Source organism: Lepisma saccharinum, chromosome 22, assembly GCF_977018435.1.
Source record: "Lepisma saccharinum chromosome 22, izLepSacc3.1, whole genome shotgun sequence".
Classification (NCBI taxonomy): domain Eukaryota; kingdom Metazoa; phylum Arthropoda; class Insecta; order Zygentoma; family Lepismatidae; genus Lepisma; species Lepisma saccharinum.
In genome coordinates, this window is record NC_139250.1 from 17,494,555 (window position 1) to 17,521,959 (window position 27,405).

At 37.1% G+C, this 27,405-nt stretch overlaps 1 protein-coding gene across 1 annotated transcript in view; it reads right to left on the reverse strand.

Annotated features, from left to right (window-relative positions):
- Positions 1–9,008: 9,008 nt before the first annotated feature.
- Positions 9,009–27,405, reverse strand: part of LOC146005024 (uncharacterized) — a 142,096-nt gene continuing 123,699 nt past the window's right edge. Inside the window, exons 32-34 of the mRNA XM_083144158.1 lie at positions 22,559–22,732; positions 19,382–19,594; positions 9,009–9,285 (exon numbers count right to left, since the gene is read on the reverse strand). Coding sequence (XP_083000284.1) covers positions 9,151–9,285; positions 19,382–19,594; positions 22,559–22,732 — 522 coding nt within the window. The 3' untranslated portion in view covers positions 9,009–9,150. The remainder of the gene's footprint in view (positions 9,286–19,381; positions 19,595–22,558; positions 22,733–27,405) is intronic.

Sequence of the window (27,405 nt, forward strand, 5' to 3'; positions counted from 1 at the left end):
GAGATATGGCGATTTTAAATTTTTGCAAGGGGGGTCTACCATATACTCTATTGAAAGGTGTTGACGTGCAGATTCCGAATATGCAATTGCTTTCATTCTAGCTCAATTAGGGGCAGAGCGTCCCTTGGATTTTTTGGGGGGGGGGTTTATGAAATTTTCACTTTTGTGAAAATTTAAAATCGCCATATCTCTGTTCCTAATTGAGCTAGGAGGATGGTTGATAGCTCGTTGGACTTGGAATGTAGTCCTCTTTCCGATTCTACAATATAAAATGGGGTTTTCCATTTAAAATTTCACAGTTGCCCCCGCCTCACCACCAGGGGGTGGGGTGGGGAATCAAGTGTGATATCATTGAATAGCTTTCTTTCACTTATTAAACACGTATTTTTTCGTTTTCCGATTCGATGTGTATTCCTCACGATATGTGACCGTTCTGGGACTTTTGGACCACCTGGTATATGTATTATATAGGTTCTGATTGTTTGAATATTATATTTAATTAAATTTTTTTGGGTGCATCAGCACTGAGGCTATTTTGCACCTGTTGCACTACATGGGGTCCAGCCCCTTATCACAACAAAAATAAAAGCGTGTCTGAAAACTAAAATTTCCTTACCTTGGTTAAAAGCCGAGGCTAAAAATGGCGCTCAGCACAAATACGGACAAAACACAGGGCGACGGCAGAATTATACTAGCCAGTCGCCAGAGCCTCCTTAGTCTGCAGTCCAGGGTGTACTACGTGGAAGTGAGGTTGACTATTGGGTACACTATGTGGAAGGAGCATCCCTTACACCACTTGAATATTATATGTATTTGTATATTATAATTAATAAATAAATAAATATGAAAATAAAAAGATGGTGGAACCGATCAGATTCAAACAACTGACGTCCTGGTTTACGAGAGGAGAGTGAAAAGTTTTGAGTCTCGCAGGGAAGGGGTGTTTGAGCTACAGTTTATCATTATCATTTCTCTACATAATCTCTATAATCACCCCCCAGATCAATGCATTTATGGATTCTGTGCTGTAATTTGTTTACAGTAATCTGGTAGAATGATTTGTCCTGAGTCTCACACCTCTGAATGATCGCTATCGTCCATTTGGAAGTGACGTCCTTGAAGTGAATTCGTACCATACCCTGTTCGATTAAGAAATATTGACCCTGGCAGACCTTGTCAGCTCCTGTTCAGAAATGTGATGGATAAGCTTTCTACAGGAAATGGTAAGAACACTGGCCTTTGGCAAGAGGTGACGAGAGGCCAAGCGAGGGTTTAAATAGGTGCGCATGAGAGCGACATGAGGTCTTTTAATCTGGAATCATCGGAGAAGCAGGAGCTACTGGTCTTATTTCTAAACCGAACAGGGTAAGCTAGTCTACACCCATTCTGCCATTTGCATTGCTCACTTCAGTCTAGAAACGAATCATGAGTCTATTTTAATGAATAGTTAGATATTTGTACCTGCCCGTTCAGGGCTGTCTCTACCATCAACTAGTACTAATCGGGAGGGGCAAGTTACATCCCTATTTAAGATCCCCACGTTCAGAGGAACGCTACGTAGTGGAGGTGCGGAATTTTTTCATTTATTTCACTCTGAAATAAATGAAAATTGAAATTTGTTAAATAGTGACATGTCAGAATTGTTTTTTTCTCTCCGCGAATCTTTATTTTTGGGGAAAGCTGCGTAGCACGCAGTTTTAATGTTAATGATGGTTAATGTCGATAATCAGCTTTAATTCAGTCCTTACCCACCACACCCACCCAACAGGCTAATCACCCGCTGCATTGAAGCACATTACAATGCGGAGGAAACGAAAATAGAATGTTTCCTTTGGTAGCCACGGGCAATGAGGCAACAGCTCTGCGCTCTTGCTTCGTCGCGGTTTTCCGCATCGATGCGATGTGGCTTAAGGTACGTCCGTCATTCCGCGCGCCGGAAGGTTCGATGTCGGACATTCGAGTGTCATATTCCGTCCAGAATTTGGCCAGCCCGGGCACGTCTACCGACGAGCCCTTGTCATTCCGCTCCTAGTAACGCCGTGGTTCGCTCGAACCCGGTACCTTCGGTCAGGCCCTGATGGCTATGACAAAACTACCACCTGGGAAATTTTCATCAATTCCCAGGATTTTATCTAAATTTTGAAAGTGGCACTTGATTTTGATGACCCTTGTTTTTGCAGTAGTCTCTTGAACAATTTGGTATTTTTTTTTAACAAAAATTTGGTGCGTAACTTATGATATTTCGGCTATAAACGATACGACTCAATCACACCATGGTGTGTGTACTTAGTGGGTCACGGCAGAGAGTATTGCTGAAGTTAATTGTGTTTTTAATTAATTAAAGTCCTTTAAAGTTTCAATTTCATATATATTTTTAAAACAGACCGTAACTTGTTAATGATCCGGAAAGTAACGCCGTTTGTGTTATGTGTTTTAAGTTTAAACTGTTAAAGATTATCGCAAGGAGGATATTTAATTTTATCACGTATAGTTTTGAAATGCACAAGGATCAGTGGTCGACTCACTCGTAATTTAAAATGACTGAAATCTCCTCGCCCCGAAGATGGGAGTCTTGGTACTAATAATTGTAGTGCAAATTGATAAGGAGATAGTCGAGAGAATACACGAGTCAGTCGCAGAGCATTTTTATTTTTACCTTGTTTAAGGAATATTTTTTTACTAAAGTAAAGTTAATATGTGGAAAAACGAAACGCTAATTATATTTCTAGGAATAGAGGAGCAATTATATGTCCGCTACTATATGCTGGCGTAAGTAGTAAGAGTGACGCTACCATTCGGTTAGAGTATAACCCGCTCGTTGATTCAATGTTCTAGCTAAGGATTAATAATAGGTGTTTTAGTTGTACGCGCAGAAATACCGGTAGTGAAATATAAAAGAGTGCGCAAGTGTTTATGTATATGTTTTAAGGAATAGAGGAGCAATGATGTCCGCTACTAAAGGTAGTAAGTGTGACGCTCCCTTCCATTAGTTTTAAGGTTATGTCTTCCCCTACGAATTAATTGTGTACACAGAGGTACCCGTAGCAAGAGGAATGACACTGTCATTGTAGTGCAATGACATAAGAATGACTTAGTCTGCATGACTTTTAGTTTGTTAAAACACCATAGTTAGGCGTAAGCCAACTTGTAATGAAAAGTAGAACGAGACGTAAGCGGTATTCAAGGCGTGGAGTATTTCACATATTAACGAGATTTGTTTTGTTATTATCCATATATTTATTGTCTCCTTCAGCTATTTATTAAAGGATAGCTTAATATTCCTCCTTTTGCGTTTTCTAGCTTTGAATTTTAAATACCTTAAATTTCATGTGTATTTATATTATGATATTTATATTTCAAGTTACGGCATTCCTTAATGTTTAAATAAACACTCTTCAGCATTATTCAACAGATTTCGTGTGGTTATTTAATCGCATCGCAAATCACTAAATAGCGATAAAAGTTAAAAAGGTTGTTTAAATTAAGGCAAATCTGGTTGTCATTTTTTTTCATTAAATAACGATGAAGTATTGCGAATAGTGTAATCAATCAAGCCCTCCCCTTAGGTATAATCACGTTTACATTCCGTCAGCTTACGATAGGTTTAAACACGCAAGTTTAATCTCTGCACCGAAAGCACGATTCATTCGTTGTTTTCCTTTCGTTCCTTCGAACTCAGGATATGTGCAGTCGCAAGACTCAAGTCAAAGATTTTCCTTCCATGTAAGTCGCCAGATTTCCGTGCGGAAATTTTCACATTCGAGTTAGCGGAAGAAACAAATCTTATTTCAGTCTCGGAGAGAGAGAATTTGGTGACACCTTTCTTTGTTGTAGATGAACTTTACACTCAGCTGGCGTCGACACTGAAATTCCTAGCCTCCCAACGAGGTGAGAATAAGAGTCTCTTCAAGGGTGCTTATTTATGCGTTTTTCTCGTTCCTTCAGAATTTTCAAAGTTTCCCGAATGAAATTTAATTACTTCTTACAGATTAATTTCATGTTAATCTTCGTAAAGTAGGTAATAGCGAGTAATTGTGCTTATATTTTAATCTCCCACACATCATAGACTTTAGTTGAAGTAATATCATACGAAAGGAACGTGATTCCCAGGTTATTTGTAGGGGTGAGGAAATCGTTACTGTTATCCTATTACTAATTTGGAACTTAATTTTAACTGTTAATTTATGCTATACGTCAGGCGTATGCAAGCGCAAACCAACCTTGACTAGTGAGCGTTAACAGTGCGTCACTATGTCGCCTTGATTTATTCATCCATTTTTATGTATCTTTCGTAATTAATGATCTTAACATCATTGGAGCCATGTCATTTACTCTTTTATTATATCTTAGTGATCCCGAATTTACTTGTGGCTAGGTCCGTTTTAACAGCTGTGACGTTACCAGATTTTGGGTTAATTATTTTTTTTTCGTCAGTTCCTCATTTTTTACAATGCTTTGACACTTCTGACATGATATTAATGGATTTCGTCGGGTTAATTTTCTGATACCAGGGGATATATTTGATACCATCTACATATTACTTTTATATATTTATCAATATTTAATCCTAGATATTTTCGTTTATTTTATTGTATATTGATCATGTCCCAACAAAGGGCATTTAGTGACATGTCATAACTTTAGTTATATTGCACATTATTTTATATTTTGGGAGAAGCCAGGGGCTATATATATATATATAATTTAGTCAATATATACATATATTACTTTTGATGAAGTCAGATTTTCATTTTAATGGTGTTCCAGTGTTAAGGCGTCAAATGACATTTTCCGCCTTTTATTTTCTTTAGCCTTCATTCAAACTTTGTTTTATACTTTATATCACTTATTGGGCAGTTTATTTTATTTTAGTTTACTTATTTTTACTCATGATTTTCACTTGCCTATAAAAGACGATTACTTTACACATTTTTTATATATTTTCAATATTGGATGACTGAGAGCAATGTAGTCTTTCCAAACCTACCTGTTTCCTACCCTGTTCGGAAATTCCAAGAGTTCAAGGAATTTCGAAAGTAGTCCAGCGATTTTTTTGAGGCCGGAAGAAGAACGCATTCCTGAAGGCTTTGGAGCTCACCAGCCTCCTTTGGTTTTCAGCGGTGTATGTCACGTAGCAGCACCGAAAATCCTATTCCAAGTGACATCCCAGGATTGGAACAGCGTCAGAAATATCAGAAGAAATGTCATCTTACAGAGCAAACCCCCCCCCCCCCCCCCACGACTCTAACCCCCCTTAAGAAGAAGCATGAACATCTTTCATGTACATCGTCCCCTTTTGCTCTGTAAGGCCAGGCAGTGTACTTCACCACATATTGGAACTTTCCGGGTACAGTCAACGACCCAAATGTGTTGAGACCCACCCCTGTGGATCAGCAACCTGCCAGGCCACCTGTGAACAGTTTCATCCTACCAGTGGCCATATTTACTGTTCCCCTTCTTGAAGTGTTCGCAGCATGGTACACCTTCCGTTTTCACATGCAACCAGCGTACGAAATGTGTCGCCATTCGATGTGTGCCGGAAATATGCAATGGCGTCTGCTGTGAACTTTCGGAGGCCTATCATAAATACCCCCCAGTGTCCGCCATTGAACAACGCATATTTTGGGGCGTGGATACGCTACTTGGAGTGGCTTTCCATGGACTACCCTGTGTTCGCCCGCCCCATGGCCAACGTCTTTTCATCTGACCTTTGCTGAACAGTATTCCAGAACTTTCCACACCGGGATTCGAATCCGGTCCCCCAGTGAAATTGTGATCGGTCAAGGACCGTGTATGTCCCGGAACAGTGCTTCGTACCCCAGGACTCCGGGGTTTGAGTGTATTTGGATTGCCCTGCCTTTTGATTTCTCAGGTCATAGTGTGCTACGAATGTCAGTGAAAACATCATCTTCAAATATTTTTTTTTAATCTTCGTGTGGTTGTGCGCAGTCCAGTGGAGCTTGGTGTTTACCATGGTCCTTTTGCTCTCGCCTCGAACTGTCATCCTGATGAGGCGGAAGATTGCGAGCATGCGGCCTTAAGGTTTCTCACGGATTAAGTTCGGTGCTTAGATAGCACTTGTTCTGAAGACATTCGCATGTATCGCGTTACGATGCAGTGTGTTGAACTTTCCGCTGACTCCACGGACCTGCGAACAACACTTTATATCGCATGTTGACCAACCATCAACATTGTTGATTACGAAAGACTCTTCCAGCGTGTGGCTAATGAAAACAAAAGACTTTCTTTCAGCATTCAAGTTTGAGCTTAATTCTGTTCCATTTAATTTTCGGTGAAGGGTCTCCGACATTTTTTTATTATTTTATTTTATGTAACCTTTTTTTTCATGTAATAAACAAAAACCTTTTAAATTTTGGTGAATGGCAGAAGGTTCAATTTAAACTTTTAATGATTACAATTTCAATTTTGGGAAATTGTCTCGCAAGAGGGAGTGTCGTACCATACCCTGTTCGATTAAGAAATATTGACCCTGGCAGACCTTGTCAGCTCCTGTTCAGAAATGTGATGGATAAGCTTTCTACAGGAAATGGTAAGAACACTGGCCTTTGGCAAGAGGTGACGAGAGGCCAAGCGAGGGTTTAAATAGGTGCGCATGAGAGCGACACGAGGTCTTTTAATCTGGAATCATCGGAGAAGCAGGAGCTACTGGTCTTATTTCTAAACCGAACAGGGTAAGCTAGTCTACACCCATTCTGCCATTTGCATTGCTCACTTCAGTCTAGAAACGAATCATGAGTCTATTTTAATGAATAGTTAGATATTTGTACCTGCCCGTTCAGGGCTGTCTCTACCATCAACTAGTACTAATCGGGAGGGGCAAGTTACATCCCTATTTAAGATCCCCGAGTTCAGAGGAACACTACGAATTCTTCATAGCAGGGAAAAGATGAAAATCTGATGGGGCAGGTCAGGGGAATAAGATAGATGGGGACGTGCGGTGAAGCCACACTCGACCAAAGCAGCCAGTGCAGCGAGGCCTTGCCGACAGAGGTACCGAATCACACTCTTCTCTGACACTTCATTCATTTTCAACCTGATAAAAAAATAGAAGAAAACATGTGAATTTCATAAAAGTTCGCACAGAGTGTCCTAAAACTCACACCTTACATCCTCCAAAATGTTAACTACCTAGCATCATTCCTTCCATGTGAGGCTCAAAACTCTTCTCTCCCCCCTTGTATTTAAAGGCACCAGGACTTAAGCGCATACCCTCAAATATATGGGGGAGGAGGCTTACTTCCTTTTTTATTGTTTCTGCAAATATCAACATTTTTTGTAGAAATGCACTAAAAGTAATTTTTTGAACAAAGAAAAAAGGGAGAAGGAAGAAATTTTTGATTTGTAGCAGACAAACTATGCTACAATTTGGTATACTGGGCATTACCGGTAGTTGCAGTAGAAATTATATATTAATACTCTAGAAAAATAGATCATGTTTTGAACTCTGAAGCAGAAATCTGCTACAGTAAGTGGCTATTGATTGTATCATTTTCGTTGCTGTTTTTTGATTGTATTTGATTGGTATGAGGATTAATGCATATCTTACTGAATTTTACTGTAATTATGCATTATTTATGCTATAAATGTTATGATTTTTTTTACAAAAATTAAAATTCTGTTTACCATTAGTGAACATGTAAAAGCTCGCCCCTATCCAACAGTCAAGTTTTGTTCAGTATTCTTTCTTATTGCTTTTAACATGTGAAGTGAATATTCTGAAATGGTTGGTTAAATTAGATTACAATTTCGTGTTTAGCTTCTGACACACATTTAAATACATGAATTGCCCTAATGACTTGCTTTGGAAAAGTTTGGTTCTCGGTCTGGAAAAGTTAGGGAATTTAGATTTTACAAAACTGTAGACACCCTGTTACCATTTTTCTTCAAATTCAAGATGCTATTGAATATAACGTGCTACTAAAATATTGTTTCAGTTTTTGAGAAAAAATCATAACAGTACTTTATTATAACAATACTGTATAGTATTAAATTTGCATTGCTGTTACATTTACTTTTAATAATACTACCATAAGACAATTTTGTTAAGTGCAATTTTTATCAATATTAGGATTTCTGTAAATAATCGAGGAAAAGCTTGATTATTGAACATATGAGGGACATTCCAAAAGCAAGTTTCGTCATTTTTTTTCACAGGGAATCTGTATTACGAAGTGAGAAAACACATTGCCATAACGAAAGACAATCTTTCCTGAATTCACAACAGGAGGAGCGAGAGCAGAGGAGCGATGGCGCATACGCAGAGTGCCGAAAAATAGAGATAAGCAGCACACCAATGTGCCCGAGCTCATTCGCTCTGGAATGCGAAGGGTGTCATTTGGTTTGATTACCTAACTACAGGGACCGTCAATGCAGCACGATATTGCCACACACTAAGCAAACTGAAGTCCGCCATTCAACGTAAGAGACCATGGTTCTTGGACGACAATTCAAGACCCCACACAGCAAGGGTCACTGCAGAACACATTCGTTGTCTGGGATGAGAGAGATTGAATCACCTGGCCTGCAGCCCTGATCTTGCCCCATCAGACTTCCACCTTCTTCCTGCGTTGAAGTCAGCACTATCGGGACGTCACCTCGGAAACAATGAAGAGGTGCAACAGGCTCTGAAGACCTTCCTTAAATCGCTGGGCACCGATTTTTACCAGGAGGGTTTCTTGAAATTGATTTCACGGTACGACAAATATATCAATGTTGGTGGCAACTATGTGGGAAAATAGCCAAAAGATTGTATTTTGTTATGACATTGTATTCTTTCGTTCGTAATAAAGCTTCTTTGTGAAAAAAAAATGACGAAACTTACTTTCGGAACGTCCCTTGTATATACTTGAAGATGCCATTGAAATCAAGATACATCTAAATTTTAAACATCCAAAATCCAAAGAAAAGGTTTGCCTTGGATTGGAAGACATTCAGTAGACTATATACTCTTAGCAATATATATACAGTATTTGTAAAAATAAAACAAGTTAAAATAACTCATAATATTTAATCTTGAAAATAAATCCAATTTTATTCTGTTATTCTAATACAATTTATATAACAGGATCAATATTGAGGAACATACCATACAATTTTGTAGAATTTTAAATGATGTACTACTTCCTCTTGTTACGATATGGAATTTTTCTTCTCACGAGAAAAATCAAGGTATTTGAGAAGATAGCTCCACTCATTAAAATCTAATGATAATATATCAACTGTTGTTCTGGCACGATATGTAAATTTGTGAGGTAAACCTGGTTCCTGAAACCAAGGAATTAAATTAAAGAAGATAAGAATAAAAATAGTGATAATTGATTTAAACAGAACTTCATGAAATAATATATAACAGTTGGGCTGAAAAGTTCGTAGGCTGACTCATAGATGGCGTTACTAGAATTAAATCCATGTGATTTTTACTTATTACTAACCTTCAAAAGATACGTGTATAAATTTCACAGCTGCCGGATAATTAGTTCGTGAGATATAGCATTGTGAGTGAAGCAGCTTTTGTTATTGTGAAAAAATGGATAAAAAAGAATTTTGTATGTTAATAAAGCATTGCTTTTTGGCGAAAAAAAATACTGTTGAAGCCAATGTTGATAAACATTATTCGGACTCTGCACCAGGAAAATCAACCGTTGAGAAGTGGTTTGCTAAATTTAAACGAGGCGAAATGAGCATCGAAGACGATGCATGCAGTGGACGCCCCAAAGAGGCTGTTACCGACGAAAACATCACAAAAGTCCACAAAATAATTTTCAATGATCGTAAAGTGAAGTTGATCGAGATAGCTGAGACTTTAAAAATATCAAAGGAACGTGTTGGACATATTGTGCATGAATATTTGAACATGCGAAAGCTGTGTGCAAAATGGGTGCCGCGCGTGCTCAGAATCGATCAAAAGCAACAACGTTTTGATGATTTGGAGCAATGTTTAGCGATATTCAACCGTAATAAAATTGCTTCCCCATCCACCATATTCTCCAGATCTGGCTCCCAGTGACTTTTTCCTGTTTGCAGACCTTAAAAGAATGCTCGCTGGAAAGAAATTTAGCACTGATGAAGAGGTAATTGCCGAAACAGGCCTATTTTGAGGCTAAAGAGAAATCGTACTATAAAAATGGCATCGAAAAATTGTATGACCGCTATAATCGTTGTATCGCCCTCGAAGGCAACTATATTGAATAATAAAATCGAATTTTGTCAAAAAAATATTTTTTACTATGTTAGCCTACGAACTTTTCAGCCCAACTGTTATGGTGCACAGTCGAGTGCTGCAATGAGCATTTTTCGCTCGAGTAGCAAATAATTAGCACAGGCAACCAGGGTGGCCACTCTAGAACCATGATAAAATTCAAGTATAATTCCCAGTTTTCAAGACTAACTTTCCATAAATTCAAGGATACAAGCAGATGTTTTCTCTATTTCAACGTTACATATTACCACCTCTCACCATCCACACAAAAATATATTACCAAATATAAAGAGTCTGTGTCATTCCAAAGTACCCCAAAATTCTATTTCAATTTAATTAAACAGCATATTTGAATTTTCAAAAATATTTAATTTAAGGTGCGGAGTTTACATGTGCCATTTCACATTCTCAGACTTGAAATACATCTACAAACGCAAGTCACAAATGTTACGGGATAAAAAAAATTGAAATTCTTATACAATTCACGAACTACCTAATCAACTTCAAGATATCTTATCTTGCAATAATCTTCTGTCTGTCAGGTAGATAGTTATGCAAAGGACAGTAGGAAAGTAAACGAGCTGAGAGAATTCAGTCTTTGTATTTTCCAAGCAGCTTTCTTTTCTTTTCCTTCTTCGATAAAAATAAAAGCTATACTGAAAATTTACCGCAAAGCATTAATAAATGTGTATGGGATTGTAATTTTTCACATCAACAGAGGAAAATTCACGCACAATTCTTGGAATTCAAGGAATTCCCAGTTAGTAACCACCCTGGCAACGCTAGATGGCACACAGATTTGATAGGTCTTCTGTTCAAGCAAAAAACACTTGAACGAGCAGAATACACTTGTACCTTATTAGTACATGTATTTCTGTCATTTGTCTATGATGGTAGTGGGTCCTCAAGTAAAAGACTAAGTGAATTGAAAATTAAGTGAGCATAGTCATCATCTCCATGTTAAAATGCAGTTTTGTATATCTTACCGAGATATGTGAAAATTAAATATATGATTATGAGCTGAAACTGCCTAGGCTGACATTTTATGTTTCTACACACATTAAAATGATATTCGATTGAATGTTATAACTAGTGCTCGGAAGTTGAGGAAAAATCCTTTTTTTTCACTAGTGTCCGAAGACGAGGCCCAACATAATATATGTTCATTTTGGGTCATTGTAGGCCAGAAAAAGGTGGGTTTTATTTGTCATTTTTTGCCTTTTTCGGCGATTTTTGGCTTATTGGTCCTTTTTTAAGGTCTTAACGGCTTTTTTCCTACTAAGTTTTTCCTGCCCATTCTCAATTCGAATCATCATCAGTTCATCACCTCTTCAACATCCTTTCTGTAGTAAAGAAATAAAAAAAGAGAAATATATTTGAACCATCCCTGAAACGAGAGAAAAACATTTTTGGACGACTGAAGCAGGTAACCCTAGTGTGGTTAGGCCAAATATAATTCTTCAAATATGATTTTTCAAATTATGTTAATCTAAAAAATATATAACGTCTGAAAGAAGATGCATTTCATTCATATAGTTTTTTCGCACTGTGTTTTCCATACCACCAGAATTTTGTATTTTTTTATTCATTATATATGTAATTAAAACTGAAGTTAATTAATTAATTTGGATCACATTTATACGTCCTTTTTTCAGTTTTTAGGTCTTTTTATAGATCTTTTTTTGGCAATTTATAGGTCTTCAACTTCCGAGCCCTAGTTATAACGCATTTTATTATTTCACAGAATATTATTATCCTTTTCGGTAAGTGAACAATGATGTACACGTACTTGTTGCATTGTGATACAATATTTTTAATTGCTTAGGCATGTCTGTCAGCATGTGTATGCATTTTACATTTCGGTCTGTAGATACTGAATACTTTCATGTACGTACGTTGTATTTGAGTCTTACATAATAATATAAGGAATTATGATTTAGAATTGCAATTGCATAGAGTGGTTTCCTTCCGTGTATGGGTTTTAGGTTGACAGTGCTGCTTAGTAGGCTTAGAAATATGACACTGCCAATCATTCCCTAAGATACCTTGAATCATTACACTATGAGTGCGGTACGCTCAAGCGTAGGAGACTCAAAACGAGTTTGAGCAAGCGAAAGTGGTCCCATGCCGCACTCTAGTGCACAGAGGAGGCTTAGGTCTCCACACATTCTTGAACTCAGCCATAATGAAGGTGATGTGATCAGCATCATGCTCTGGCTACCTTTATCCCCCCAGAGTCACTTATGCATGGATACTACCATAAAAAAATCCCCCCTATGAACACTCACTCCATGAACTGAACTTGGGTTCGCTGTGGCTGGACTACTGATCCTTATTCATGAAAGATACAGGCTATATTATAAATTATTGAAATAGTTCATGAAAATTTTGGCAGAATTTCTATGTACCATACCAATGCCACTGATGTACCAATCCAACCATCAAATCAAATTGTGCTGGGAATCCTCTGTATATTACGGAATTCAAAACTCTTCAAATGATGAGTGATCCTGTTTTATTTCTGAATATTTGTATATGTTATATCATCTGATCTAATAATTTAGTTACAGTTCTCATTAATAATACTCAATATACAATTAATATTCCTTTATATTATTAGTTACAATAAAATTCAAACTGATTTTGAGGGAAAATAAATATGCATTATTATTAATCATACATTATTCATAACAAAGCATTAAAATATTGAAAAAGATAAAATGAGTCACTAATATCTTCCCTGTTCGACTCTACTGATTGTTATTGCATTTTGTAGCACATGTATTAGACATTTTCTTTGTTCTACAACAAATATTTAAAACCAATTGTGTGAGGTACAAAACCTGTTGTTTAAATAAACATTAAATAAAAATAGTTGTAGCATAATAACAGTTGGGCTGAAAAGTTCGTAGGCTAACACAGTAAAAAATATTTTTTTGACAAAATTCGATTTTATTATTCAATATAGTTGCCTTCGAGAGCGATACAACGATTATAGCGGTCATACAATTTTTCGATGCCATTTTTATAGTACGATTTCTCTTTAGCCTCAAAATAGGCCTCAGTTTCGGCGATTACCTCTTCATCAATGCTAAATTTTTTTCCAGCGAGCATTCTTTTTTATGGTCTGCAACCAGGAAAATGTCACTGGGGCCCAGATCTGGAGAATATGGTGGATGGGGAAGCAATTCGTAGTCTAATTCATATAATTTTGCCATCGTTTTCAAGTATTTGTGACACGGTGCATTGTCTTGATGAAACAGCACTTTTTTGCACAGCTCTCGCATGTTCAAATGTTCATGCACAATATGTCCAACACGTTCCTTTGATATTTTTAAAGTCTCAGCTATCTCGATCAACTTCACTTTACGATCATTTAAAATTATTTTGTGGACTTTTTTGATGTTTTCGTCGGCAACAGCCTCTTTGGGGCGTCCACTGTGCATCGTCTTCGATGCTCATTTCGCCTCGTTTAAATTTAGCAAACCACTTCTCAACGGTTGATTTTCCTGGTGCAGAGTCCGAATAATGTTTATCAAGCCAAGCCTTGGCTTCAACAGTATTTTTTTCGCCAAAAAGCAATGCTTTATTATTAACACACGAAATTCTTTTTTATCCATTTTTTCACAATAACAAAAGCTGCTTCACTCACAATGCTATATCTCACGAACTAACTATCCGGCAGCTGTGAAATTTATACACGTATCTTTTGAAGGTTAGTACTAAGTAAAAATCACATGGATTTAATTCTAGTAACGCCATCTATGAGTCAGCCTACGAACTTTTCAGCCCAACTGTTATATCGTAAAAAGTGTGAAAGAAAATAGTATTTTCCTGTATGTAAAACAGTTTTTTTTGTTTTAGAATAGGCAATTATAACACCATTAAGTCTTGTTTCCATGATTATGAAAAACTAAATATGCTGACCAAGGCAGTAATTTATTTTATTAAAAACATAAACTAAACGTAACGTTTCAACCTTCTAGCAAGGTCTTCTTCAGACTCTGTATCAAGTACAAAAGTAACAAGATACACAAAAAGGGCATTATATATACACAAACATTACTCCCTCCAAGACTATTAGAAAGTTGTTAGGAACTTGATAGCAGGTGGCTTTCACTTGCCAACTGTACTTTCACCTAAAAGGCTAAACATAATTACTTTCATATAGAATGGGGTTGGACTTTTTATCTCACGCTCTTTTTCCTTCATTTTTCTCCCTTCTCTCCTCTTTTTCTCTTGTCCTTCCATTCTTTCTAACACCTTCTTCCATTTTTTGTTTAACTTCAGTCCCCCATTCCACTTCATTATGTCTTCTTCACCTTTCTTCTCTATTTCCTTGGCTTCCTTCCATTTTCTCACTAGCATTCTCCCCTTCCTATCTGCTTAGAATCATCCCACTCTATGTCATGTTCTGTTTCTCTCATGTGTTTAAATATTGCATTTCTCTCTCTCTTAAGTCGTACATCATCCCTATGTTGTTTCAACCTGTCTTTCAGCCTTTTTTTCGTTTCTCCTATGTACACACTCTGACATTCTTTACATTTTACTTCGTAGATAATCCCTTCCTCTTCCTCTTCTCTGTTCTCCTTTTTCTTGCTTGCATTCTTCGCTATTCCTAAGATGCTTCCACATTCCATATGAAAGTAATTATGTTTAGCCTTTTAGGTGAAAGTACAGTTGGCAAGTGCTAGCCACCTGCTAGAATGTTCCTAACAACTTTCTAATAGTCTGGAGGGAGTAATGTTTTTGTGTATATATATATTGTGTATCTTGTTACTTTTGTACTTGATACAGAGTCTGATGAAGACCTTGCTAGAAGGTTGAAACGTTACGTTTAGTTTATGTTTTTAATAAAATAAATTACTGCCTTGGTCAGCTTATTTAGTTTTTTTAGAATAGGCAATGTTTTAACCAGATTTCAATACATGTCGTCTCTGTTGAATCTCTACTGCTTGTTGTTTCAATGTCTAAATTTTTACTGCAACTTACAACCTTAGAGTACTTTGCTTTGGGAGGGGGGAGATTGACAGGGACACATTTCTATATTATTATTACTATTTTCATGGCATTTCCCCTCTTAGCATGTTATTGCAATGTAACCCAAAACAAGATTTGTAGCAATCAGCCCATCAGAAATATTGGGGCCCAAGCATAGCCAAAAATAAGAAAGTGTGAATATTGACACACCTATAAAAATGGAAGAAGGCATTCCTCAAATTTCAAATTTTTACAACAATGCTATCAGCAAATGTGCTTACTGGAAAAGAAATTCAGTCCTTCGAATTAAGCTTAACGTCCACTGAGATGTGGAGAAACGCTGCAACAGATGTGTTTCCGTCAACTCAGTGCACAATAACCTTCAAAATAGCCTGCAGACTTCTGGCATGGAAATTTTCCACTTCGGTTCTGTGCGTTTCCCTGTAGTGAGCGTTAGCGTTTGATTTCAATAGAAGCAGACGACGGAAGTTCTCCTGCCATGTTTCTGTGCATTTCCCCACATCTCAGTGGGCGTTAAGCTTTAACCTCTTCTCTTAACAAATGTGACACTTACGGAACAAAATTTGTCATTTAAAGAATAATTTGCAGAAATTATAACAATAACACCATGATGTTTCCGAGATTGATTATTTTGTAAAGCACTTCAGTACAAATTTCAATACACACCACATTATCATTTCTAAATCATACATGGTAAATAAAATAATATCAGTTTTGGATAATCAATTGGGAATGACAAACACATCTGGCTGCAACACTACTCAAGGTGCCATGTTGCAAATTCAGGGGCAACTGATTGAGCAGTGTGATTGCGAAGTAATAGAGCACTCCTCATATAATAAGTTACCACTGAGACTTATTTTGGATGCTACAAGATTCACTACAGGGACCGTCACTTCAAAACCACCAATGACACGGTGTGGGCCATAGGATGGTCCCACAGCAGTGGCGTAAATAGCACCAATGTGGCACTGGAGGGCGCACGAGCTTCGGGGACGCAGTTAGAATGAAAAGTTAAGGAATAAGTTTGTGCATTAAATTATATTTTCAACCGAACACATTATATTTTTATGCTCCTAAAACTGCAAACAGAAAATTTTAATCACTAGAAAAGTAGAAAGTGAATTTCTACATTAGAAGAAAACTTTTATTAGCTGAATAGTTCAGGTCATAGATTACGTCGCCGAAGGAGACGACAGGTAAGGAAAAGTTCTGGAACCGTTTTCACCCCTCCCTGCTCCTACTTACTGCCCGCGTTTTAGCAAGGTTTCGTTAAATTGTGCTGTTGTTAAGTTTTTTTTGTAGTTGTTGTAGAGGAATCTGCTACAAATTTCTGGGAGACATATGAACAAGATCTTCCACTATAGTTACATACATGGTTTCATTTGGGAAAGTGTAGAATCAACTGATATCATAAGAAGAACGCTGCTAAGCATTGAAAGTGATCTTGCTCGAAAACTGGACTTAACGAGACCAGCACAAGAATTTGCTTACATCAAAAAAAGACAGAGGACTGTTAATGGGCATTTAACAATATCGTAATTTTTGTAGTAACAGTGCATTTTCATTTGTAATTGTAACACAATTTTTTACCGTTTGTCTTTTAAAACCTTTCGTAGCAGTTTTTAAATAGATTCAAATTACACATGTATTTTCATATTTTTAAATACGTAGTATAAATGCAGAAGTGAGTTAAATTTTAGAAAAAGAAAGTTTAAAAAAAATGTGTAGGGGTGCACAACTGTAAGTTGCGGGGAGGCGCAGAGCGTGTTAGTTACGCTACTGCCCCACAGTGATGTATGGAAAACGATTCTGCTGAAAGCATGAGAAAATTGGGCATGTGAGGGTTGACTTTCTGCTAAGGGACCCAAATGTCAAAATCACTACCACAACTGCTTTTTGTAGGCCAATGAGACTCTGGCTTCTGAACCTACGGCCAGCATAAACCTCTGTAGGACTCTGTGTGTGTGTGTTGTCCTGTGATTTTTCCTGACATATGCTGAGCACCACTTTACAGCCTCAGCTTTTATCCCAGGTAGGGATATTTGAGTTCTCAGACACGGTCCTATTTTAGTTATGGTAAGGGACTGGACTCCATATAATGTGACAAGTGCAAAATAGCCTAAGTGATGACACACCCACAATTTTCGATTCAAACAATGAATCAAAGTGCTCCCCTGTGCTATGCACCTCGCCATAAAGGCGTATAGAGGGTGTGGGGTTAGGGCCCCACACATTCTTGATCACGGCCGAAGGTGGGAGTGATGTGATCAGCACCACGCCACAGGCCACCTTTACCCCCGGAGCTGCTTGAACAGGTGGAAAAATTCCCAGTTCTCCCTCGCCAGGGATCGCATGGTAGTCAGATGCCCTAACCACTGAGCTACCGCAGCCACTTTCAAGCAATGAATCAAGCATGAGAAAATTGCCAGAAATTTAGCAACAAGTGTTACACTCGGCCGGTAACTATTACGGTAGGTAAAGTTCCCCCCGTGCATATAGCACCGTGCCATGAAGGCACATTTAGGAGATGTGGGGGTAGGGCTCCACACATTCTCGACCTATGCCATTTGGAGATGATGTGATCAGCACCATGCTCTGCCCGCCTTTACCCCTCCAGGTACAAATTTATTTGATTCTGGGCGAGCCCCAGAGCTGCTTTATGCAGGAACAAGGCCAGAAAAATTTCGAACTTATATCACCCACCCTGTGTATGAAACCCTTCTGACACCCTTCTGACTAGGCCATATCATAAACAAGCCCCCCCCTCTCTCTCTCTCTCTCTCTCTCTCTCTCTCTCTCTCTATATATATATATATATATATATATATATATATATATATATATATATATATATATATATATAGAGAGAGAGAGAGAGGCTTGTTTATGATATTCTTGTATTGAGTTTTATATTTAGATATACAGTAGTCTCTCGCTAATCCGGCCCTCAATAGTCCGGCCTGTAGTCACTCAAGCAGAAATGACGTGCACAACAATGAATTATCATGTTCAACAATGTTGTTAGTTAAAAATGTTAAACAATGCTATACATACCTACAGTATTTGAAATTGTGACTTTCTTACAGTAAAGTTCAGTGCATACTATGGCTTCTAAAAGGAAACACGTAAAGTACAGCCTGTATAGTCCCTATGTGTTTAAACTACATAGTAGCACGTAATTTCCAACCCTCTCAATAATGCGGCACTTCCGCAAATCCGGCACCCATACGTGCAAGGAATGGCCGGATTAGCGAGAGTCTAGTGTGTATGCTATTCTTGTATTATGTCTTATATTTGTATGTTTATACTATTCTTGTATTAGGTGTCTAATATTTGTATGTTTATACTATTCTTGTATTATGTCTTATATTTGTATGTTTATACTATTCTTGTATTATGTTTTATATTTGTATGTTTATACTATTCTTGTATTAGGTATGTCTAATATTTGTATGTTTATACTATTCTTGTATTATGTTTTATATTTGTGTTTATACTATTCTTGTATTAGGTATGTCTAATATTTGTATGTTTATACTATTCTTGTATTATGTCTTATATTTGTATGTTTATACTATTCTTGTATTAGGTATGTCTAATATTTGTATGTTTATACTATTCTTGTATTATGTCTTATATTTGTATGTTTATACTATTCTTGTATTAGGTATGTCTAATATTTGTATGTTTATACTATTCTTGTATTATGTCTTATATTTGTATGTTTATACTATTCTTGTATTAGGTATGTCTAATATTTGTATGTTTATACTATTCTTGTATTATGTCTTATATTTGTATGTTTATACTATTCTTGTATTAGGTATGTCTAATATTTGTATGTTTATACTATTCTTGTATTATGTCTTATATTTGTATGTTTATACTATTCTTGTATAAAGTATGTCTAATATTTGTATGTTTATACTATTCTTGTATTATGTTTTATATTTGTACCAATCTATTGCACTATTGTAATACTTAATGATGAATAAACTATTGATATTGATATTGAACTGTGTCAAAAAAGCAATGAATTAGAAAGTTTAGTTGCTGCAAGAACAGGTATTATTCTTAAATTGCTAACTTTTTAAAATATTGGTACTGGTATTACCAGGAATTGATTGATGCTTGTGGAATAAATAAATGAATACATACCAAACCAAATGCCTTGCCAACCATCAAAACTTCTACCAGCTTTTCAGTCGTACCTATTGTAAGTACTTCAACATCTCCTCTGTGGATAAAATACACTGTGTTGTCAACGTCACCCTTATGAACAATAAAGTATCCAGGAAAGAACACATTGTGTCTGAAGTGGCCTATTAATTGCCGTTGAAAGTCATCATTAAATTTGGAAAATTTTTGTGACTGCAAAAGAAAAAAAGTACAAAATTAGCAGATACATAACTTTCAAAAGAAGCTGTATTTATTAGTCTTGATATGAAAAGTTTAGAGCATTGAAAACCCTGGACTTTTTTTGGGGTATTGCACCTACAGGACAATACTTTTGTTACTATTCTGTTTTTGTATTTTTTATATTTCATGCCTTTTTTATGTATTTTGGCTAATTGTGGTGATGAGGAGGAATGGTCATTAGACAAAATTAATGAAAGGGTAACTCTCAAAGAAATGGGCAGATCAGGACTAAACTAGAATCCATGGATTTAACTTGGGGCTTAAATTGGGGGAGGTCAGAATCGATTTTTTTTTATCCCATAAAAAATAAAAATACGAGGCATATTTTAAAGTAAGTACCTTTTGAATTCTGCCGCTGCAGTGCTGCGGTCGGTGTCCCGTGCATGCGCACTGTGTACGTACATCTGTTGGCAAGCAACAGACGCCATTGCGGCAACAATCGATCGTTTATAAATTTGCTTTTGCGTATTTAAAATGCCTCTGCTGATTGTGAATCCCGCCGACTGTGAAATACGCGCTGTTATTCGTTTTCTTAGTGCTAAAGGCATGAAAGCAGTTGAAATTTACCGTCACATTTGTGAAGGACAAAACATTATGAGTGATGGAATGGTACGTAAATGGGTAAGAGCTTTCAAAGATGACCGAAAGGATGTTCATGATGAGGAACAGAGTGGGCGACCCTCAGTGATCACTGTTGATTTGGTGCAGAAAGTCAATGAAAAAGTGAAAGGAGAACAGTTGCTTCACGATTTCTTCGTTATCAGAGGAGTTCCCTGAAGTGTTATCTACGAAATTGTTACCGAACGCTTAAACTATCGAAAATTGTGCTCACAATGGGTACCAAAAATGTTAACTGAGGCCCACAAAAGCAAATGTTTAGGTAGCACCTTGACTTTTCTTGTGCGTTATGAAGCTGAAGGTGACGCGTACTTAAGCCAAATTGTCACAGGTGATGAAACATGGGTGGCCTACGTTACACCCGAAACAAAACAACAATCCATGGAATGGCAGCATTCAACATTGCCCAAGGAAGTGAAGTTTAAGCACACGATAGCCTCAAAATGGTCGTGTTGCAGTGGCTGTCAACTCAGGCGGCAAACTTCTATGACGACGAAATACAAAAGCTTGTTGTTCAATATGATAAGTGCCTTAATATTGGTGGCAATTATGTGGAAAAGTAGATAAAAGTGTGGTCTTTCGTGTAACAATAAAATTGTTACAAAAAGTTTACTTGTTTTTTGTACATATCAAAACGGTACTTACTTAAAAAATACGCCTCGTATATCTAGTACTATTTTGCTAACTGTTACATTTGTGAAATCATAAGAAAATACTCATTACTTTTATTCTTCGGGTCCCAGGAGGTTAACGAAAGTACCATTAACTTCTAAATCTGGGAGGGGCAAATGCCCCCCTTGCCCCTACTATCTATGGTGGTGAGATCATAAGTGGACCTTTTAATGCACTATGCTACACTATCTTCCCAAAGTATTCACAGCTGGAATCTATTTTTTTACGAATTGTTATTGCATTTTGTAACACACATTACAGTAGCCATTTTTTTTTTGCAACGAATATTTACAACCAATGTTCTTGTGCATCTTGCAATAGTGGAGATTTTACCATCTTATAAGTTCCACACATTAAATTTATTTAAATATCAGTCTATTTTTTGCCAAATAACAGTACAATATTATTGAGAATTTCTGGGCCGTTTGAGAAATATTTGGTACACCCAACAGCAAAAGAAACAGTAGATGAATTGTCCATCGTCATTTTCATTTGATTTGCATTACACCGTGTGATGATAATGAATTGAAATAATGACATCAATAAGCAGAGGGCAATGCCTACTTTGAACTTACGTAGTTTCATTCCTTAAAACGACACAGGATGTAAAATACCATTATTTTTGCCTTTGACTGTACAAACATGGCAATAATTATAGGGCGGAGGTAGTCATCACTCGCAGGAATACTTGGGTTTGTTGGGGAACAACGGGTTGATCCCTGGAACCCTGCCACTTATTTTACTAGAGTTGTGTACGAGGGTCATCCAGAAAATAAAGACCGTTTGGTTATACAAAATGAAAAACACAATATTTATTGGAAAAAACAATTCTGTTACATACCTGAAGCTTCCTTCACTTCTCTACATAATCACCTCCTACATTTAAACATTTGTCGCATCTGGGCACGAGCTTCAGAATTCCCATGTTATACTCTTCTGCCGCCAGTTCATTAAGGTCATGGCAACAGTCTTTTGGGATCGTAAATGTGTTTCTTTTGGTGGATTTCATGCCAAAAGACACTACAATCAATGCAAATCGTTATTGTGAGACTAAGAAAACTACGGCGAGCCATCCAAAACAGGAGGCGAGGAATGCTTTCTGGACGAATTGTGCTTCTGCACAACAATGCCCGCCCTCACACTGCTGGTGCAACTCAAGAATTGCTGGATCAGTTCGAATGGGAATTTTTTGATCATCCACCCTATAGTCCAGACCTTGCTCCTAGCGATTTCCACCTTTTCCCTAAGCTGAAAGAGTTTCTGGGCGGTAAACGTTTTGGAAGTGATGAAGAGTTGGAGAATGCAGTGACCACCTGGCTTAATGAACTGGCGGCAGAAGAGTATAACATGGGAATTCTGAAGCTCGTGCCCAACTACGACAAATGTTTAAATGTAGGAGGTGACTATGTAGAGAAGTGAAGGAAGCTTCAGGTATGTAACAGAACTGTTTTTTCCAATAAATATTGTGTTTTTCATTTTGTATAACCAAACGGTCTTTATTTTCTGGATGACCCTCGTATTTTCTTTAAAAAATCAAATTATGTGTGACAGTTTTACTGTTCTATGTCAACTACTATTAGTTTTGAAAACAAGAGTAGCTATAGAAGAAAGCAAAATCAAACTTACTTGACGAATATGACGACCATATGCATTATTAAGGAGGTCATGCCTCAGCGGAAGAGGGGCGTTCTTAATTAGTTCAGGAAGTTGTTTCCCACCGTTTGTTGTCCACAGTTTCCTACTATAATGCCAGAATTGGTCTAGCAAGGTATGTCGAATGTTTTGGTTCCTTAAATAATCCTTTAAAAATAGCAATAATAAAAAGCAGTTAAAAAGAATATCACAAAACACTACATACAATGTATAACTAAGCTGATACCAAAGATGATTTTATTTTTTTCTTCCGTTGACCCTTGTTTAAAAGGGCATGGAAAACGTCAAGATACATAATGAAATAATAATTACAAGGGTCGTTCAAGGTTGACCGAGACTTTTATTTCTGCAGAGGAAATAGGTAGCAGAAGAAACACCAAACTATGTCAGTTTTTCAAAGTATTCTCTGTGCACGCAGAGGCACCGTTGCCATCGTTCTGGCAGCTCCCGAATTCCTTTGGCGTAGAAAGAACTTGGTTGTTGTCGTAGCCAGTGGAGGACATCGCTCCGCAGTGCTTCGTCTGTCGTGAATTTCTTCCCTCCCAGATGGTCTTTAAGGGGTGCAAACAAATGATAATCACTGGGGGCTAAATCTGGATTGTAGGGGGGATGGAGCAGAACTTCCCAGCGCATGTCGGCCAGAGTTGTTGTTGTCACATTGGCCGTGTGAGGGTGGGCATTGTCATGGAGAAGAATGACATTTCCAGACAACATCCCAGGTCTTTTCTTGCGAATGGACTTTCGTACAGCACCACTCAACAATGTGGAGTAATACTGGGCATTAATCGTGCTCCCTTTGTCCAGAAAATCCACATGGATAACGCCCTTCATGTCCCAGAAGACACTTGCCATGATCTTTCCAGCGGACGGCTGCGTTTTGCTTTTCTTGGGGGGCGGGGAACCTTTATGCTGCCACTCCATGCTGCGTCTTTTGGTCTCTGGGGTTGAATTGTGCAACCATGTTTCATCACACGTGATGATGGATTGCAACAATTCATCACCTTCTGCTCGAAACCGATTCAGAAGCTGTTCACAGACCGTCCAGCGTGTCCACTTCTGATCGAATGTCAGCTGGCAGGGAACCCACCTTGCACAGATTTTGCGGAAGCGTAAGTGGTCGTGAATGATTGTCTCAACACTCCCAACACTGATATTCACCTCGGCAGCAATATCCCGCACTGTTACTCTCGGGTTCTCAAGAATCATTTGCTCAACACATGCGATATTCACTGGTGTGACTGCAGTTGGGCGAATGTGTCCATGCGCTTCATTTGTCACCAGCTCCCGTCCTTCGCGAAACTGCTTACACCATTCGTACACTCTTGTCCGCGACATCGTTTGTTCACCATACTGTGCTTGCAATCGTCTGAAAATCTCAGCTGGTTTCACTTTCTCCTTCACGAGAAATTTGATTACACACCGCTGCTCCACAGACACACTGCTTGCCGCCATGTTCGCTGCAACTGCTGCGCATGCGCGAAATACGTCATGCCGGGCGCTAGTTACTCGCAAAGGAATACATTACGTCACCCGCACATTTCATCACGATCCGGCTATTCATCGATTTTTTACGTACGAAAATCCCGGTCAACCTTGAACGACCTTTGTAGTTAAGTACATCATAACAAAAAAGAAGAAACATTGTGTAGTACATTACATCACTACACCAAAGTAAAAATGAAAAAATACACTTCATTACACTACAATAAAAATAAAAAACACATTATCATTGTTGCATGATTGAAATAAGAATACAATTAAAATACATATTTTTTAGTACATTGGCCTTGTATTGTCTTGTTCCATGAATTCTCCGATACTGTAGAGAGCTCTATCTGTCAAAAAAAAATTTATTGTTTGTATTTGTTTATCTTTTGGAGATATCAGTTTTATGTCATGAGGCAGCTGGTTGTAGAATATTTTTCCGGCATTCATTGGTGATTGTTTTGAGATATTGAGTCTGTGTTGGTTCTGGTAATAATCATCTTTCCCCCTTGTATTGTGGTTGTGTAATTGATTATTTTTAATCAGGCTTCCAATATTTAGAACAAACGTTATAGCCTTATAGATGTATAGGGAGTATATTGTCATTATTTGTTTTTCCCTGAATAACTCTTTGCAAGATTCCCTACAGCCTAGTTTGTACATTATTCTAAGTGCTCTCTTTGAAGTCTCAGTATTCTGACAGTATTATTATAAAATGATCCACCCCAAGCTATTATGCCATATTCAACATAGGGGTAAATTAGTCCATAATATATGCATTTGTTAATTTCTGTTAAATTATATTCAGCCATTTGTTTTAGCAGGTATAGATTAGATGATAATTTACTGCAGATGTTGTTTATTTGTTCTTCCCACGTTAATTTTTGATCTAGTGTTATTCCCAAAAACTTTACTGAAGATACAGTTTCTATGAGCACATTGTCTATGCATAGTGTTTGTGACTCAAAATCCATGTTTCGGATTGTATTGAATATCATAAATTGTGTTTTATTGTTTTTTATTATTAATCCATGTGAAGTTAAGTATTGTGCCAGTTGGTTTATGGTGATAAAAGTGTTTATTTCAAGCTTCCTAGGGTCGATACCTCTGGCAAGAACAGTTGTGTCATCTGCATAGGTGACAATTTTTGTGTTTGGGTATTCTGGTACATTGTTTATGTATAAAATAAAGAGCAGGGGCCCCAGGATTGATCCTTGGGGTACCCCCATTAACACTTTCCTACTTTGCGATTTAAAGTTAGTGACTATACCATGCATGTTGTAGCTTATTTGAGTAATTTGCATTCTGTCCTGTAGATAAGATCATAAGCTATCCCTCTAATTCCTATATTGCTTAGTTTGACCATAAGCAGGTCATGTCTTACCCTATCGAATGCCTTGGAAAGATCTAGATATATAGTGTTTGCAGCTTCGTGTTTCTCTAATGTTTCGGTTACATAATCGATTAACTGTGCTAGAGCTGTGTTTATTGATTTCCCTTTCTGGAATCCATGCTGGTTTCTGTTTATGTTATATTTGTTACAAAACTTTATAATATAATTTGATAAAATTTTTTCCAATATCTTTGAAAAACAGATGTTAGGGAGATAGGTCTGTAGTTTTCAATGTCTGTTGCAGCTCCTTTTTTGAATATGGGTATCACTGTGCTGTGTTTTAGAACTTTGGGGAATGTACCAAATTTTATTGAATTGTTGACTGCATACAGCAGGGGTTCTAAAATAGATTCTGAGCAGGATTTAATAAGTTCAGCTGACCATTCATCAGGTCCGTATGATTTTTTGTTTTTTAAACCTTGTATAACTTTTTTTAACTCATTAGCACTTACTTCTGGGATATATATACTGTTTGGCTGATATTTCTCGATTGGGATCTCTAGTGTTTTGTCATTATTTTCATTCTCTCTGTTTGTGTTGATTAAGTTTATAAAATATTCGTTGAATAAGTTACATATGATATTCGGGTCAATTACTTCAGTGTCATCCTTGATGACTTTTATGTTTGCTTTATCATTGTTTGTGTTTGATACACGGTAATTGTTTACTATTTTCCAAATGGCTTTTTGTTTATTAACAGACTTTTTTATTTGTTTACTGAAAATATTTGATTTTTGATTCTTTATGGCTTTCCTGAATAGTTTTTTTACATTTTTGTACTTTTTCTGGTGCTTAGTGTCTTTTGTAATTCTAAATTTTTCATATTCTATTTTCATATTACTTTTCAAAAGTATAATTTCTTCTGTTAGTGGCACTTTCTTCTTATTAGGGTATATTCTTTTTGTTGTTTTGGGACAAGCTACATTTAAATAATATGTTAAGTGGCTTATTAGCAATTCCCAGATGCATGCATAACACCAGTGATATCTACATTAGAGATGTTGATTGAAATATACTCATTGATACTAGCTAATACTTTTATGGATTATCAGAATCTTGTGGGGTCTGAAAAAATGTTACTTGACACGTTTGCAGTCTGAATATCCTGAAAATTATGCAAAATGCATAATTTTTTATTGTTCTGCTAAGAGTACTGTGGATAGAAATGGTATTGTGATTAAATGATAGTATCGTTCAAATTATGAACATTTTGAAGCAAAACCTATAGTTAGAGGCATACATATTTTGTTTCTGATGCGAACACAAAATGTGAAATAACATGTTGATTTTTTATGTTTTTGAAGGGTGTGAGGTATATTTTTCTACCACATTTTGCAATGAAATGATGCAAAATGCAAAATAAAGTCTTAAACACAAAATTTAGAGTTTATATACTGATGTGACACTTTCTGAAGTCTGAATTATTCTGCATGATATGCAAATCATGGGAAATTAATTAATTCTGCTGTAAATATTTGAGAAATTGGGGGAAACCCTGGGGGGTAAAGGCGGTCAGGGGCGTGATGCTGATCACATCACCCCACTCACGACCGGATCAAGAAAGTGTGGGGCGTTACCCCCACACCCCTATACGCCTTCATGGCGTGGTGCTATGCACAGGGGAGCACTTTACCTTTTTGTAAATATTTGAGAAATAAAAATTGACTCCTTTACACAGGGAAAAACTTATTACTCTGAAAACTAAATAAATGTTCCATTAGAAGGGAGATGTTTCTTTTATGTAATAAGTGTAGTTTTAAATTCAAATTTAGGGTTTCATTCACCATTTCAACCCTGAAATGCCATTTGTCAATACCGCTTTTGATCCTGAAATGTGCCCAGTTTTTGTACCAAAATCTTGATGTTTTATTCACCACAAATGTGGTTCAACCTATAGTTCTACTACAAAACTGAACCTGGGTTTTTATCCACTTTATGCACA